Source organism: Vanellus vanellus (assembly GCF_965231255.1).
Source record: "Vanellus vanellus genome assembly, chromosome: 15".
Classification (NCBI taxonomy): Eukaryota; Metazoa; Chordata; class Aves; order Charadriiformes; family Charadriidae; genus Vanellus; species Vanellus vanellus.
The window spans coordinates 12,963,230-12,980,110 of record NC_138920.1 but is presented as its reverse complement, the minus strand read 5'-3'; the positions used below and the strand labels follow the sequence as shown (position 1 = coordinate 12,980,110).

Sequence of the window (16,881 nt, the reverse complement as noted above, 5' to 3'; positions counted from 1 at the left end):
ACGGTCAGGGTGGTGGCAGGCACGGATCGTGCCCTGTCCCGGGTGGCTGCCGCGCTCCCCGCTGGCGGTACAAGCCGCATCCTCACGGCCTCTGGCAGCTGAGGCCCAAGCAGGGTCATGGCGGCTTTGTGCCCTGGCTGCCTCAGGGACTGCCCGGGGTCCGGCGTGTGGCCCATGGGGGCTGCGGCCGGTGGCGGTTGGCTGCTGTTCCTGCCGGGCAAGTTTTCGGCATGGCTGCCCGGTCTCCTCGAGGCTCCCCCTTCCTGGTCGGCAGCCAGCAGCGGCAGATACCTGATACTCGGGTTGTGCAAGCACGAAGGGGGAGCCTGGCCCTGCCCGGCCCTTGGGAGCCACCCGGAAGGCCGAGCCCTCCCGCCCGCCGGCCCCACCTGGAGAGGAGCTTAAAGGCCGGCCAGGCGGCCCCGTAGGCGCAGCGCCGGCACCCGCACCATGCCCATGGCCCGCAGCGTGCTCGTCCTGGCGGGGCTCCTGGCTCTCTGGGCAGAGCTGCCTCCAGCATCCGCCCAGAATGTCACCAGTGAGTATGAGCGCACGTCTCGGCACGGCACGGCACGGCACGGCTCGGCTCGGCTCGGCACACCCCAGGCGAGCGGCCAGCATCACTCCCAGCCCCAGGGCCTGCTGGGGTGGGGGCCGGGGCCGAGAGCCAGCCGGCGCCCGCACGGTTGGGCTCTAGCAGCATCCCTGGACCCAGCCCTGGGACTGGCGGCAGCATCTCCCGCCTCGGGATGGCAGCCCTCAGCCTGCCGTGGGGCCGGCAGCCCCGGCGCCAGCCCACGGCCTCCGCCTTTGCCTTGCAGCGAAAGCTGGTGTGTGCCCGGACCCGGCGACGACGGAAGCAGTGAACTGCACGGTGGGGTGCCAGTCTGATGGCGACTGCGAGAGCACCCTCAAGTGCTGCCCGGCGGCCTGCGGCAAGGCCTGCCAGAAGCCCGACGGTAACGCTCCCTGCTGCTCCTGGCCCTGCTGCCCGGAGCTGGACCCGCTGCTGCGAGCTGACAGCCCGTCCCAGCCAGTGGGACCAGTGCTCCGGGGCACGGTAGCGGCCATGGGCCTGGGTGCCCTTTGCATGTCCAGCTGCAGCACGGTTATCAGGGGCTGCATGGGGAGCCCGGCAGGGTGAGGGTGTGCTCCTGTGGGGTGGCCTCCCGGCACAGTGCACTCTCCACCTGGGCTTGCCGGGGCCACACTTACCCCTTCCTCCTCCTGGTGATGTGGGCGTTGAACAGACACCTCTGAATGATGCTGGAGCAGGTGCAGAGGGCAGGGGTCTATACCGCCCTTGTTGCCTGCTCAGCCTCATCACGAGTAGCCACCAGCCCGGGACATAGGCACTGTCCTGCCTCCCGACCCTGCACCTGGGATGAGTCTCCCAATGGCGTCATCCCTGGCCCTGTGCCGGACACAGCCCCACAGCCACTTGGCTGAGTACGCTCCCCTCAACGGTCCTGCCAGAGAGTAGCCTGGGTAGCAGGCAGAGGATTTGGGATCTCCACCCGCAAACACGTGGATGTGAACCAGAGGCTCCAGTACCTCCATTGCCACCTGGAAGGACAGAACTGGCCTGGCTGTGCTGCAGCGGAGGACGGCATGGTGCAGAGCTAGGAGCCCAGCACCGGTGGCAGGCAGCAGTAGGCAGCAGGATGGCAGGGCAGGAACTCCATGCAGACAGGGCACAGGCTGTCTGGGGGACATGTGCCCCTCGCCCAGGCCTGAGCTGAGCCCACACACCACGAGTGCACAGCCGGGGCTGTGTGCGGCAGCTGCGGGGGAAAGTGGAGCCAGGGCTGCCAGTGGGGCTGCATGCCGCAGCTGCGTGTCCTGTGCTGGCCACGCACCCCTGAGCGAGAGGCTGAGCACAGGGACCGTGGGGGACCACCACATCACGTGGCCTCCCTGACATGTCCCCATCGGGTCAGGCTGGCAGGAGTGCCAGCAGGCAGAGCTGCAGGGCAAGGGAGCCGCCAGCTGGCACAGGGGTCTCTCCTCCATGGCAGCCAGGGGCCAGGGCCATGCCCAAGGCTCTGGGAGCTGCAGAGCTGGCCCTGCCCCTCATGCCAGGGTCTGTGAGTCTCAGGCTGTGTCCCTTTGCCTTTGCAGAGAAGCCCGGCACCTGCCCGCCCGTCAGTCCAGGGATCCCCATGCTGGGTGTCTGCACGAACCAGTGCAAGACGGACTCCAACTGCTCCGGGAGCCAGAAGTGCTGCAGAAATGGATGCGGCAAGGTTTCCTGCGTGACGCCCCTCCACTGAGGTCAGTTGGGCACCCGCCGACCCCAGGAAGCCTGCGGCACCCACGCCATGGCACTGGTGCCCCTGTCCCACTCATGGCCCTCTGCTCCCTTTGCAGGCACAGCCGCCTCCTGCCAGTCCAGCCACAGGGAAGCTGCTGCCTGATGCGAGTCCCACATGCCCAGGCCCCGGCCCCGCACCGTCCCCCCCCAGGCCCAGCTGTGCTCCTGGCTCGGAGCCTTCAGCCTCAGCTTCCTCTCCGGGGTCCCCTGCTCGGGGTGCACCACAGCCCCCTGCACTCTCACCAATAAAGCAGCCTCTCCCTGCCGTGTTCATGGCCTCCTCTCTGTCCCTCTGCGCTCCCAGCCAGGCAGTCCCTCTGCCTGCTCCCAGCTGCATCCTGCCCGCCACAGCCGCCACTGGGCACCGGTGCCGGTGCTGGGGCTGCCGGGGTGCACACAAGCACCAGCGCCGACTGGCTGCACCATGTCTCCAAGGGTCCCCAGCCTGTGCCTGTGCTCGGGGCTGCCCCACAGCCCCACAGCCCAGGCTGCCCCATGGCCCCACACCTGGGGTTGCCCCAGCATGCCGCCTCCTCCACCAGTGTGCAGACATGCTCAGAGAGGGGCCGTCGTGGTGCAGTCACATCTGTGTGCCATTGAAGCAGAGCTGCTCTGTCCTCTGCAATGGCCGGGGGACAGGGAGGCTGCTGGCGTGTGCCATGACACGAGCATCACCCAAACCGCCTCCTGCCCTATGCGCTCTCAGCCCAGTAGTGGCATGTAGCCCATGGCAGGAACCCAAAGAAGCCGTGGGCAGGGAAGCCCCACGTGCCCCCGCCCCATCCCTGCCCCTGCCCCATCCCTCCCCTGCGTGCTCAGAGCTGGGCCGTGCTCCTGCTCCTGCCCTGCTCTCCCTGGCACCTTCTGCTCCCTGCAGCGCTCCTGGTGCCCTGGCCCTCCTGTACCCACTCCACTCCTGCTCCAGCCCCTGGGACCAGAGAAGGAAGTCCCACATGCCTCCGAGGGGCTGGCACCGCCTTTGGCAGGGGACAGAGCACAGCTCTTCCCTGGGGCAGAGTGAGCCCCTCACCCTACCTGGCAGAGCCCCGTTCCTGGTTCCCAGGCTGGTGCACCTCAGCTCAGCGCCACAGCTCTCTGCAGCAGCTGTCCCTGCTCCATGTGTGCCGGGAGGCAGCCGGCAATGCTCCTTGGGCCAGGCCAGGCGGACACTGAGGACTGGGGACAGGACACTGCTCCCCTGTGTCCCACCCCTGCTTGCCATTGGGGAGCGCAGGCAGTGGGGCTCCGGGAGTGCTGCCCGTCCCCCCGGGCCCACTGCTCACGGGTCACCAGTGACCTGGAAAGGGCGTGCTGTGGAGGATGCGCCAGCTATGGGCTGCAAGCCCAGCGCTGCCCTGGGAGTCTCCCCCAAGCCAGATTGTTCGTGCCCGGCACTCCCACAGTCCCGATACGGTGCTGCCGTGGGAAGGAGCAGCTCGGCTCAGCTGGCCCCCACCCCAGCAGGGTTTAAATCCTGGTCGGAGGGCCCAGCAGCACAGCTCTCTGGCAGCAGCATGATGCCGGGCGAGCGCACCCTCATCCTGGTGCTCCTGGCGCTGTTTGTGGAGCTGCCTCTCACCCCAGCCCAGCAGCACCACACTGGGGACCAGGGCACTGTCCCCGCGGTCACCCCAGCACCACGTCGGGCCCTGCGGGGACGCAGGCACCCCGCTGCCCTGCCTGCCCCCCACAAAGCAGGTGAATGCCCGGCGGTGGGGAGCAAGCTCTCGCGCCCCTCCAGGCTGTACTGCCTCTCCGACCACAACTGTCCCGGTGCTGAGAAGTGCTGCCAGAGCGGGCAGGTCAGGATCTGCCTTCTCCCCACCACAGGTACTGCCGGCTCCCCCCAAGAGATGCCAGCGTGGGGACAGGGCGGTGGGTGGGATGCAGGCGGGGGCTGATAGCCGTGTCGGGTGCCCCCAGTGCGAGTCCCACTCCCTGGTCATGCAGCTGCACTGAGCATCTCCCTCTGCAGAGAGCCCAGGCTACTGCCCCCGTGCTGGCAGCACCAGTGGGGAGAGATGCAGGATGAGCTGCCGCAACGATACGGTGTGCAGCCCCGGGGAGAAGTGCTGCACCCGTGGCTGCTGCGCCCGCTGCATGCATGCTGAGCCAGGTAAGGTGGCCTGGGTGTCCCCATGGCAGGCGGGCAGTACCAGCCCCCCATTGCTCTGTGTGGGAGAGGTGGGTGCCATGGTGTCAGGCTAGCTCCACGCCGAGCCTCGAGCTTCCCATCCCCTCCAGCCAAACCTGGCATCTGCCCGCGGAAGCACGCCCAGAGGAGCACCGCTGCCTGCCCCAATCGCTGCACCGATGACCGGGACTGCCCTGGGAACCGCAAGTGCTGCTTCTCCGGCTGCGGGCTGGCCTGCACCCCCCCGGACACAGGTACAGCCCCACCATCCCTCCTCCCGGGGCCGTGCTCGCCAAGACCTTCATCCCCCTGCCCAAGCAGATGCACCACCAGCACTGACCACGGCTGCCCCACAGCCACCCCACAGCCACCACGCATCCACCCCGCAGCCACACCGGTGGTGGCATGGCTCCTCCTCCCCTGCAAAGCCTGGCGTGTGCCCGGCCGTGCCACCGGACGAGCCCCAGAGGTCGTGCCTGGCTGAGTGTGCAGCCGGTGGCAGCCGTCCAGGCCCCGGGGAGCATGTGCCACTGGCTGCGGCTCCTGGTGCCACACAACTGCCCCAGGCACAGCCCTGGCACTCATGAGCCCCTATGCAGGAGCGGGCTCTCGGGGCGCTGCAGGAAGGGATCGCCATGCCCAGCTCCTCCATGACAGGTGGGTGATGGCACCCAGTGGGCGAGGGGCTGTGCCCCATCCTAACCCCCCTTCCTGACACCCCTATCCTGCACCCCCATCCTGCACCCCACTCGGGCTGGGCACTGGCAAGGACTGTGGCCAGGGTTGTCCCTCACCGCTCCAGCTGCCAGCTGGCCATCCCACGTGCCGTTGTGGCTGGTCTCACTGGGTCAGACTGGTGTGGGTGTGAGGCTGGTGGCTGAGGGCAGCACTGGGCTCTGGGAGGGAGGATGGGGGACAGGATGGGAGGCAGGACAGGGAAAGGATGAGGCCACAATGGGGGCAGGCTGTAGATCAAGGCCATGCCAGGAGAGGGGCTGGGAGAAGCAGGATACTGGTACAGCTGCTGTCCCCATTGTCACCAGGGAGCCGCCGTGCTGCAGCAAAGCCTGGCGCGTGCCCCATGGTGCTGCGGGGCTCCCTGGGACCCTGTTTGGAGCTGTGTGACACCGATGGCAACTGCCCCGGGGCTGCGAAGTGCTGCACCACCGGCTGTGGCCACGTCTGCAAACCACCCACTGAGGGTAAAGCCACCGGCGCCCTGAGGGGCTGAGACCCCTCCACGTCCTCACCCTGCCCTGTCCCAGTCTGAGCCCCTCCAGCCAGGGCCAGCACCCCTTTGGCTGTACCTGCTGTCCTCAGGGGCTGCCCCTTGCCGTGACCGTCCAGGGGGGTGATGTGGGGGACAGAGAGCCAGCTGCTGTCCCCATGGGACAGGAGCTGGTGGAGGGGCTCACCCCCTGCGGGCAAGGCAGCTCCCCCACCCCGGAGGGGTGTCCTGCCTGCAGGGGGTGATCCCCTCACCCCTCCGTCTCTCTGCATGTGCCAGCACGGCCTGGGCTCTGTCCCCCTACGACCGATGATGACCAGGCAGCCAAGTGCCTCCTCCTGTGCCTGCAGGACAAGGATTGCCCCCCCAGTCAGAAGTGCTGCCTGCGCAACTGCGGCCGGACATGTGTCCCCCCGCTGTGGGGTAAGGCACCCCCAGCCTTCCACCTCCTGGGACGCAGCAGCCCAGGGCACCACACAGGTCTTGTTCCTGCAGTGGGTCCGGACTGGAAGGGACCAAGGGAGGCTGGTGGGCACCAGGGTGGGGGCACCCCCGGGGTCCCCAATCCCTCAGGGTGGGACCGCTTATCCTGCGCTGACCACCTCGTCCATCTCTTCCAGGCACAGCCTAGCCCTGGCTGGGGAAAGCTGTGCTGGGAGCTGCCGTTTCAGGGATGCTCCCCACCTTGCTGCCATTGCACCCCCGTAAGTGAACAAGACACCTGCACCCGTCCCAGCACCACACCATGTGCACCACCAGTGAGAGGGCACCAGCACCGCTCTGATGGGTCCTGGCTGGGGTCCTCAGCACCCCCAGCTCCTTCCAGCCATGCCATTGAGGGCTGCGCACTGCCCGCACTGCCCCATGCCAGGCCAAGGCTCCCAGCAGCCTGGGAATGGAGGCAAACCCCTGCATCTCTGTCAGCCCCGGCCACATAGCAGCACTGAAACAGAATAAACCAGCGTGTGGCTGCCTTCTGTTCTGGCTCAGCATCCCTGTGCTCTGCTGTCGGTGCCCAGGAAGTGCAGGCAGCCTTGGGCTGCACATAGGCAGGGAGATGCAGTCAGGCACCCAGCAGCCATCCCTGCAGGCAGGTGCTGCCCTGGGGCAGGGACAGGTTCCCTTTTCCATGCGGGTGCCCTCCAGCCACCATCGCCCCACAGTGACCATCCCGATGTTCCCTCAGCAGTCATGGATGGGAGTGCAGAAACCAGTTCCCTCAGATTCCTTGCACCGAGGAAGGGCTCATTTGCATCGCAAAGTGTGAAAACTTGGTTGGAAAAGCAGTCATGGGAAGGGGGCAGGGAGCAGCGCCCACGTGCTTTGGGCCACGGCAGGACCCGCTCGCTCTCTGGTCCCAACCCAGCCCGTCACCGTGCTGGGACACCTCTCCCACCTCATGGTGCCAGGCGGCACTGTGGCAGTACAGCCCCTCCAGCTGTTCCCGCTGCTGCACCAGGGCCAAGCCATGGGGTCTGTCCGCGGCTCTCACCCCAAGAAGGAGAGGGACAAGCAGGGCAGGATGAAAACCCAGGCAGGGGGTTGCAGCCAGCTATGGCAGGGACGGGGCTGTGTGCCATGGAGGACAGCAGCCACCTGACCTCAGCTGCCCTCCCCGGCCCCGCGGGTCGCCCTGACCCAAAAGCGTGGCTCGGTCAGAGATAAGCGGGATGGCTGGCGGGGCGCCGGCAGGTTCTGGGAACTGCCCCTCCTCCTGCCCCTCCTGCCTGCGGCACAGCCAGCCTGCCACAGCCGGCAGCCCGTCTGCAGCTGCCCCATTGCCCCGAGCACCCCCGCCAGAGCCGGACACACACGACATCCCCAGCAGCACCATGAGGCCAGGGGTTTTCCTCCTCCTGGGGCTCCTCGTCCTCAGGGCAGAGCTGGGCACAGCACCGGAGGAGAAAGGTGGTGAGTGCCATCAGGCAAACCTGGCAGCTGCCAGGCACAGGCATCCTGGGGCCGGCTTCTTGCACCCCAGCCCTTCTGTGCCCCTGCCGTGTCCCCTCTTGTCCCTACCCATCACATGCTGGCATTGCCTGGCTCATGCTGGTGGGGACTGTGTCCTGGACGGCTTCGGTGCCTGTGCCACAGCCCCACTGCCTTGGGGAGTGCGCTCCCACCCCAGGCTGCATGGGCACATGTGCAGCCCCTCCACCCTGAGCGCCCAGCAGCTCTCAGCACCCAGGGGTGCCGCACATGGCAGGGTCCCTCCTGGACCCCTGGACACCACTGACACTGGCAGACCTGGGCTTGGGCTGCCTGTGCCCGCAGAGTGCAGCGCCCGGCCCAGCGCCGAGGAGGGGTCTCTGGGCAGAGCAGGGGCTGCGTGGCAAAGGCAGGAGCGAGGAGGGGGCTGTCAGGGGCTGGGCAGGGGGCTGGAGATGCACAGCCCCCTGCACCCATGCCCCTGCAGCGTCCGGGCTCTGCTCCTCACACCTCCCATCCCTTCCCTACCCCCGCACACAGCCCCTGGCCACAGGGATGGACCCAAACCCCGCCAAGAGGGACCGGGGCTGTGGGTGCCGCTTCCTGGGCACAGACTCCCACTACCGCCCCCCCTCCCCGCCGTGGGTGCGATGCCGAGGGCGGTTGTGCCCAGCTGTGGTTGTTCTGCCCACCCCAAAACAACGGCCAGGTTCCTTCTTTGTTTTAACCAAACAGCTGCTGTTTGGAGTGAAACCTCCCGGCAGCGTCTCTGTTTGCAGCCCAAACAGCGCAGCCCTGCCAGGAGCCGGCAAGGGGTGTTTGCAGAAACTGCTGCTCCCTCGGCATCTCCCACCTGGGCGGGCAGGAGCCGGGCACAGGTGCCAGCTCCAGCTGGAGCTCGCCTGTGCCAAAGGCAGGGCTGTCCTGATTTTCCCAGCGTGGCCAAGATGAGCACAGGGTGCCAGCAGGAGGAGGAGGAGGAAGAGGAGGAGGAGGAGGAGGAGGAAGAAGAGGAGCAGGAGGCAGCGGCGAGGAGCGTGCTGCTTGCAGTGAGGATGTGCGGGAAAGCAGGACGCTCAGGGATGGATTGTGACCTCCAGCCGGCGCTGGCTCAGCGTTGGCTTCTCCCTGGCAGGGCCAACAATGCTCCTTGTGGCACTCGCTGCCTTACAAGGGCAAGCACAGCCCTGTGTCGTGCTGTGCTGCGCCGTGCAGGTCTCAATGTGGGGGTACGGCAGCCCTGGGGCCGTACCACAAGGGGAGACTCCAGCCCCACTCCAACCAGTCCAACTCCTGCCACAGCAGCAGTGCTGCCCACACTCCAGGCCCTGCCTGGAAGCCCCAGGTGCTGCCATCGGCCGGGCACTGCCACGCCAGCAAGGGAGGGTCCTGGCAGGACCCTCACCCCCCCGGGCTGCAATCCTCTCTCTGGTCCCCTGTCCCCCTCAGCGGGGACCCATGTCCCACTCCCTGGGGGATGGAGGTCTGCCACCCGGCGCTGCCCTGATGCCGTCATCCCGCCACAGGGGAGCCGCAGAAGCCAGGAAGGTGCCCGCGGGACTTCACACGCTGCCTGCGCCTGGAGCCCCCCCTCTGCGCCAACGATTCCAGCTGCCCCGAATGGCACAAGTGCTGCCACCGAGAGTGCCGGCTCCGCTGCACCCCCCCAGCAGAAGGTATGGCACCGTGGCACAGCCACCGGCACCACCTCTGTCACAGGGCAGCCCCTGTCCCTGTCCCCATCCTTGTGCCGTCCCCATCGCCACGGAGCAGCTCTCCGTGCACTGCTGGCAGCCTCCTGCCGCAGCTCCCAAGGCTGGGATGGGGCACGTGGAGGGGGCTCAGCAAGGGGCAGGCAGTGGGGTCCCGGGAAGCCGCTGGTGCAGCCTCACCTCTCAGCCCCGTGCTGCTCGGCATTGCAGAGAAACCCGGCACCTGCCCAGCAGCAGCCCCCGAGGGGGTCTTTTACCCCTGCTCCTTCCCCTGCCTGGAGGACAAGGACTGCCTGGGAGCGCAGAAGTGCTGCCCGCTGGGCTGCGGCGCTGCCTGCGTGGAGCCGCTGCAGGGTAAGGCCTCCGCAGGGACCAGCTGGAGAGCCCCAGCTCACCACGGGACCCCTCCGTGCCATAGATATTTGTCACCTCCCCACTGCCATGAGCTCCCGCAGCAGCCCTGCACCATTTCCCCTACCCCAACAGCTCCTGGTGGCAGCCCATGAACCCCAGCCCCGGAACATGGGCACTGAGTGTGCGTGGGCCACGGCGAGGGGCCAGGGAGCCCCAGGGCGAGCAGGGCAGCCGGTCGGGCATGCTGAAGCCTCACGCCTGCTCTGCTCCATCAGACCAGCCCAAAGCTGGGGAGTGCCCTGCGGCGCAGCCAGGGCCATGCCAGGAGCGGTGCCGAGGTGACAGCGACTGCCCCGACGCGCAGAAATGCTGCAACAGCAGCTGTGGCCACCAGTGCATGCCGGCAGCCCCAGCCGGTGAGACGGGATGGGACAAGCAGCATGGGCAGGGCTGTGGCTTGGGACCAGGGGCGATGCCGTGGGGCCATGGCGGCCCCGAGCCAGAGAGCTGTGGCACAACAGGGCTCCCCTCTCTCTGGTCTCACCGGGGTGGGCTATGCTGGGGCCAGCAGGAGAGCTGCTGCCTGTCCCTGACCTCTTGCTGCTGTCCCCAGTGCATTGCCTGGACATCTGTCCAGGGGGCTACAATGCTCGGAGCCACAGTGCCACGGGGGCATTACCCACAACAGGCAGAGAGGGGCCGGGGTGGGGACCCACTGCATGGCTCCCGGGTGGGCACTGGTGTGGGGAGGGGACAGCGAGGTCACCCACAGGTGAGGCCACCATCCCACTCACATTTTCCTTACTGACATCGCTGGCCGGGCCCTACTCCATGGCACAGAGGACACCAGCCCTGTCCCGGCCACCCCGCAGCCACCCCAGCAGAGATGCCATCAGGATCAGGACTGTTCCCCATCCGAGGTGTGCTGTCACCAGCAGTGCAGCCGGAAGTGCCGCACACACGGCCAAGGTGAGGGTAGCACGAGCCCCCTGGCTTCCTGGGGGTCCCTGGTGCTGAGCTGCCTCCCCCTGCAGAGCAGGGCTGGGTGGGAGCCCAGGACTGATGGAGGGGACGGATGCGTCCTGGTCCCTGTTGGCATCCCTGGCCCCATCTGCCTCACAGGGACCCCCACAGCCGTGCCAGCCTGGAAGGAGGGGACAAGGTGCTGGAGCAACAGGGACTGCGGTGGCGGGGAGACATGCTGTGGTGGCTGGTGCGCAGGGTTGTGCAGTGCCGAGCACCAAGGTGGGATGCGGAGGGCAGCCGAGCCTGGTGAGCCATGGGGCCAAGCACGGCTCCTCTCCACAGCCCCCATGAGCCATGGGACCAAGCACGGCTCCTCTCTGCAGCCCCCATGCCCCTCAACCGAGGGGTCTGGTGCCAGCCCCATGGCCCCTGCAGGAGGAGATGCCGCAGCTGCGGTGCCCAGTGTGCATGGGGCTGCGGTGCCAAGGGGGGCTGTGGTGCGAAGGGGCTGCATGACCTGCGGGGGCGGCTGGGCTGTGGTGCGGGTCCGCACAGCCATCCCGGGGGCACCACAGCCACCCAGCACCGTGTCCTCCAGAGAAAGCCGGCTTCTGCCCAACCCGTGCCGGGCTGTTCCCCAGCTACGACTGCAGAGCCCGGTGCTGGCGCGATGCTGAGTGCCCCGGGGAGGAGAAGTGCTGCCTGCGCGGCTGTGACTATGTCTGTCTGCCTCCGTCCCGAGGTACACGCCGCTCAGCCCCGCACCAGGCAGGGCAGGGAAGCGGTGGGCAGGGGTGCTCCCCCAGCTCTGGGGGCTGCAGGTCTGGGTAGGGGAGACCCTCTGTCATTCCGCACGCTCCCAGCCCCGCTGCCTCCTGCTCCGCAGAGAAACCAGGCATCTGTCCCTTGGCCGAGGGGGCACCGACCACTGAGGCCCCATGTGGCACCGCCTGCGCTGGGGACTGGCAGTGCCCAGGGGCTGAAAAGTGCTGCAGGAGCAGATGTGGCCATGTGTGTTTGGCCCCCGAACGAGGTGAGGGGACTGTCACCAGGACGGAGGTACTGCATGCTGGTGGGCACACTGGAAAACCTCGCATGGGGCTGGATGTGGGGCAGCACTGCCGCAGGGCAGGCACTCAGCTCCCCTGGGGTGTAGCCATCAGAGTGCCCGGAGGCTCTGGTAAAGCAAGTGCCTGCAGCGCTGGGGGGGCATTTGCCCCTGCCCCTGCTGCCCCTTCCCACCCCTCTCAGACAAACCCGGCGAGTGCCCAAAGGTGAGGCCACGGCAGACGCTGGAGCCGTGCGTGGAAGAGGACTCCTGCACCCACGACAGGGACTGTCCCCGGCAGGAGAAGTGCTGTTTCTCTGGCTGCGCCATGCGCTGCGCCCGCCCTGCCCGAGGTGAGCGCAGACAGCCCAGCCACCGGCATGGGGCAGCAGTGCCCGAGCGGGGCTGGGACCCTGCGTCCTCTCCTGGGTGCCCTCCTCCCACAGAGCACCCCGGGGATTGCCCCCAGGCAGAGCCGTGCTGGGACCCCCGGCGCAGGCGCGGGAGCCAGTGCCTGGATGACAGTGTCTGCCAGCGAGAGGAGAAGTGCTGTGACACCGGCTGTGGCTGGGAGTGCATGGCCGTGCCCAGAGGTAGTGGGAGCAGACTCTCGGGGGGAGCCAGCCACCAGCCCCCCAGGGCGGCTGGGTGACAGCAGGTCACCATGCCCCTGCAGAGAGCCGGGACAAGGCCGGCAGCCGGTGCACTGAGGAGTGCGAGGCCGACTCGCAGTGTCCCCGGGGACAGAGGTGCACAAGCACTGGCTGCGGCCGCATCTGCATGGACATCCCTGGAGGTGAGAGCCAGCCAGGGCCCCCGGGAGCCATGCAGGGCCTCCCTGGGGTGCCCCACGGTGGGGTGCTCCCAGCCAGTGCCCCCAGCCGAGTGCTTGCCTTGCAGGCAGAGTGGGCGTGTGCCCCATTCCCAGGGAAGGGGGGACGTGCCTGGACCTCTGCAGTTTCGACGAGGAGTGTCCTTGGGGCCATAAGTGCTGCAGCAACGGCTGCGGCCACGTCTGCATGCCAGCATCTCTGCAAGGTCAGGCCCTTGCATGGGGGCGCAGGTCCCCCCCACCCATCTGAGCTCAGCAGGGACAGAGCCCAGGGTTCCCCTGGCACCGAACCCGCAGGGGGATCCTGGACTTCCCTCCCCAATAAGGACCCTGTGCCATCACCGTGCTGGAGCCCCGTGTGGGGGGCTGCTGAGGCGGCTGTGCCCATAGGGTCCTGCCGCTCCTCAGTCCAGGGACGTGATCTGCCCCATCCTTCTGTCCATGCCTCCCCCTCTTCCTATGCAAGCCATGAGCATGCACGGCCTCAGCTCAGAGCCGCCATGTAACTGTCCTCCCCTGCCCGCAGAGCGTGACGATGCGGTTGTGCCGCAGCACGGTGCCAAGCAGTGCACGGAGGAGTGCCAGGCCGACTCGCAGTGCCCCTGGGGACAGAGGTGCACCCGCACCAGCTGCGGCCGCGTCTGCACGGACATCCCCAAAGGTGTGATGCAGTTCAACCAGCCAGGACCCAGGTTTTGCCCTGGGAGCAGTGGGGTGCCCCCCAGTCAGGTGCTCCATGGTGGGGTGCTCTGCCTTGCAGGCAGAGAGGGAGAATGCCCCGTCCCCAGTGGCCGCAGGACGTGCCTGGACCTGTGCAGCCTGGACGAGGAGTGTCCCTGGGGCCACAAGTGCTGCAGCAATGGCTGCGGCCACGTCTGCATGCGGGTGCCTGGTGGTAAGGGGGCCCAGGGCTGCCGAGCCGGGGCTGGCACCAGGGCTGGTACGGGGGCACGTGGGGTGCATCACTGCAGGGCCAACTCCTGCTGCCACCCTGTCGCTCTGCTCCAGGCAGAGATACGCATTCAGGGCAAGGGGACCTGAAGGGGCACAGAGTGGGATGAAGCTCTCGCTAGAACCAGCCATGCTTGGCTGCAACCGTGGCCACTGGTCCCTCGCCCCCACAGCCTCAGGGCTCCCTAAAAGCATGTCCTCCTTTTCAGACGCGGTGTGATGGGAGAGCAGCTCCTCCATGGCAGGAAAACACCTTCATTAGGGGACACGGGGTGGTCACAGGCTCCAGTTGGCCTGTCCCCTCCCCACCACCTCCAGCAATAAAACGCGTGTGTGGCCCCCTCCAGCAGCCCCTGAGTCTTGGCAGCGCTGGGCTGGCCCCACCAGGCCCTGGGACAGCCCCTCATGCTCCTGGAGCAGCGCCGAAATCACCTGTGGCTCGCCGGGGAAGGGATAGTCCCACCAGGGCTGGGGCTGGGGGCTCAGGCCACGCTGGAGTCAGTGCCATGGGGCCAGCGAAGCCATGCAAACACAGACCCATGGGGCCAGGGGCAGGCTGTGGGACAGGCACCACCCTGGCCATCCATCGAGGTTGGGGTTATTCCTCCTCCGTTAGGTCGCTTTAGCTCCCAGCCAGGTCACGTCGGCAGCTTGAGGGCAGAGCCGGGGCTGGGACCCCCATCCAGAGGCAGCGGGAGCTGCGGGGTGGTGGCTGGGGCAAGCCCTGGGGCTGCCGTGCGGTGCTGCTGAAGGTACCCATCGCCCGGTCCCTGCAAGGGGGATCAGCCCCGAGGGATGGGCGCTGCCTGCTCCTGCCTGTGCAGGCAGGAAGGACAAGACCCAGACGTGCTCATCCAAGGACCTGTCCTTGTATTGAAGTGTCACAGCCCCAGGGGAGTTCCAGGCTCCTCCGACCAGGCACCACCGTGCAGGAGGGCACAGCCACACCGCTGTGGATGCACGTCCCTGCCCTCGGGCTGGCAAGCATCCCCAGACAAGCCACAGCCCCCGGCAGGAGCGCTCATGGCCACAAGAGGAACATCTCCCTGTGGGGACAGGGATGTGGCCGCCGGCAGCAGCTTCCCCCGAGCCGGAGCCGTGCAGAGGCCGCCGCGCTCCCCGGGCCGGTGCTATCGGGCATCTGGAACTGAGAGATGGGGGGTCAGGAGTGGGGCCGGGCTGGGCAGCGCCGGGGGCAGGAGCAGCCACCGGCCACAGCGCGTGGCACACAGCACACGGCTCACAGCTAATTACCGACGTGGGAGCAGGCCTGGAAGCACTCGCCCTCGGTCTCAAAGTTGTTCCTGTTGCCGCCGCAGCCACCGTAGATGAACTCCTCGCACTGCTGGCTGGAGGCGTTGAAGAAGAAGCGGCGGAAGAGCGCCTTGCAGCTCCCACAGACAGAGGGCAGGTAGCAGAAATCTGCATGGTCCAAGGGGGACAGGCTGAGCCAAGGACAGGATGGGGATGCCACCAGTCCTGGCACTCCCAGGGCCCTCAGAGAAGTGTGCACAGCTCCAGTCCCCTCTCCCCGCCAAACCCTTCCCGCTGGCAGCCAGTTCTGTGCCCGCTGTCCCCCGCATCAGCAGCCCATGTGCTCCTCCACTGTACAGACCCACCAGGGTCTGCAGGACCTGGCAAGAGCTTGGGGGCACTCCAGGGAACCTCTTTCTTCTGGCTCACCCCGCCTGTTGCCCACCCCTGCGCTCATCACACCGCCACCCCAGAGCCCCACCGCCGCAGCACCGAGCCCTCACCCAGCACTGGCTCCTGGCACGTGTAGCCACATTTGCCGGGGCAGCACTTGGTGGCACCGGGGCAGCCGGCATCGCTGGTGCAGCGGGAGCAGGAGGCGTCCCTGCGACAGGCGCTGCAGTCCTCGTCCAGCAGGTTCTCCACCTCCGGGATGTGGTAGCAGTACCCGGGCTTCACTGTGGGACACAGCGGCCGGGACGCTGGGGAGGGCCACAGAGCAAGGGGCTGAGCAGCCCCCCAGCACCCCAGGGCTGGACCTCGATCACACGCAGCCCCATGCCCCACGGATGCCCAGCACCATGCGGAGCAGTGGGGAGCACCAGGCGGCAGCAGCACCCAGAGCATCCCTGTCCCCGGGATGTGCCCCGGTCACACTCACCCATCCCTGGCTGCTGTCTTCCAGCCACGTGCGGGGCCGGGCCTGACCGTGCGGCGAGGGGGAGCAGGGCTGCGAGGAGGAGGAGGAGGCGGCCGGGCGGCAGCTCCATGGTGCCCTGGGCAGCCGGGTCTGCACCCCGGGTGCGGCGGGCTGGGATTTAAGGTGCGCCAGTAGGGCGGAGGGAGCGGGGCTGGCGCCCAAGCCCGGATAATTCCTGCCATGTGGGTAACGAGCCGCACCCAGGCAGAGCCCAGCCTCCCCGGCAGCATCCCGGCCACAGCCCTTGAGCTGGGGGGACCGGTAGGACAGGACAGCTGCCCCTGCGTGGCCCTCGGGGAGCCCGGCCGGGCTGCAGCAGCATGCCTGGGCTGGGCTGGGGGCACCGCCGGTGCCCACCCGCAGCCTCTTGGGGACAAGCCAGTGATGAGGATGGGCAAGGGGAGGTCGGCACTGGGCTCTCCACTGACAGTGAGTGTGGCAGTGCCGTGCCAGGGCATGGAAAGCCGCTGGCTCTGGTGCAGCCGTCATCCAGGGCACCACACAGCATGGCACTGCTCTCCCTGTGGTGCAGGTCCTCGGGGAAAGACTGTGGGGGATGTGCCCCTTCTTTCCTTTCTCCCATGCTCCCTCCCGGCGGATGGAGAGCATCCCAGGCAGTGTGGTCCCATACACAGGGCTGAGCCCATGGGTACCACCTTGCCTGTTGTGGAAGGGAGGTCCCACAGCTCCGTCAGTTCCCACCCTGCAGGTACCATCGGCCCTTTGCCACCCACTTGATCACCCTCTCCCAGCTTGGAGCCATCCCCTTCACCTGCTCCCCTCCCGGGGAACTGCCTGCGCAGAGCCGTGCCCTGTCCCCTCCGGCAGCCCCCTACTCCCAGCAGCGGTTTGGGGTCCGGCGGCTGCGTCGTGCTGGCACGAGGGGCATCCCCTGGGAACGGGACACAGCTCGCAGCTTGCTCCGCTCACTGCTGGGGGTCGGACCCACAGCAGCGCAGGGCTCCCGGCGCTGGGCTGGGCAGCAGGCGGGTCCCCGGCATCCCCGGGGGCGGGCGTGGGGTGAAACCTGCCAAAAGGAGGGAGAAACAGATTAAGCTGTTCCCATTCAGCAGGAATAATTGTCTTCCTAATTACTACCGTAATTACTCTCCCAAGGGGGAAGTGGAGGGCGAGGAAAGCTCCATGGGGAGAGGCCAGGAAAGTCGGACCCAGGGTGGGGTTTGGAGGGAGGTGCCACAACCCGCCTGCGCCCCACCACAGCTTCTCCCTGCCTCTCCTC

The 16,881-nt window shown here is 67.6% G+C and overlaps 1 protein-coding gene across 1 annotated transcript; it reads left to right on the top strand.

The window, feature by feature from the left end:
* Window positions 1-230: 230 nt before the first annotated feature.
* Window positions 231-2,488, top strand: LOC309678299 (WAP four-disulfide core domain protein 2-like; the record flags this gene model as incomplete). The annotated part of the gene is given in 6 exon segments (XM_082491294.1): window positions 231-374; window positions 377-433; window positions 436-538; window positions 822-959; window positions 2,122-2,274; window positions 2,371-2,488. Coding segments are annotated over 5 exon segments (594 nt in total). The 3' UTR covers window position 2,274; window positions 2,371-2,488.
* Window positions 2,489-16,881: the final 14,393 nt, after the last annotated feature.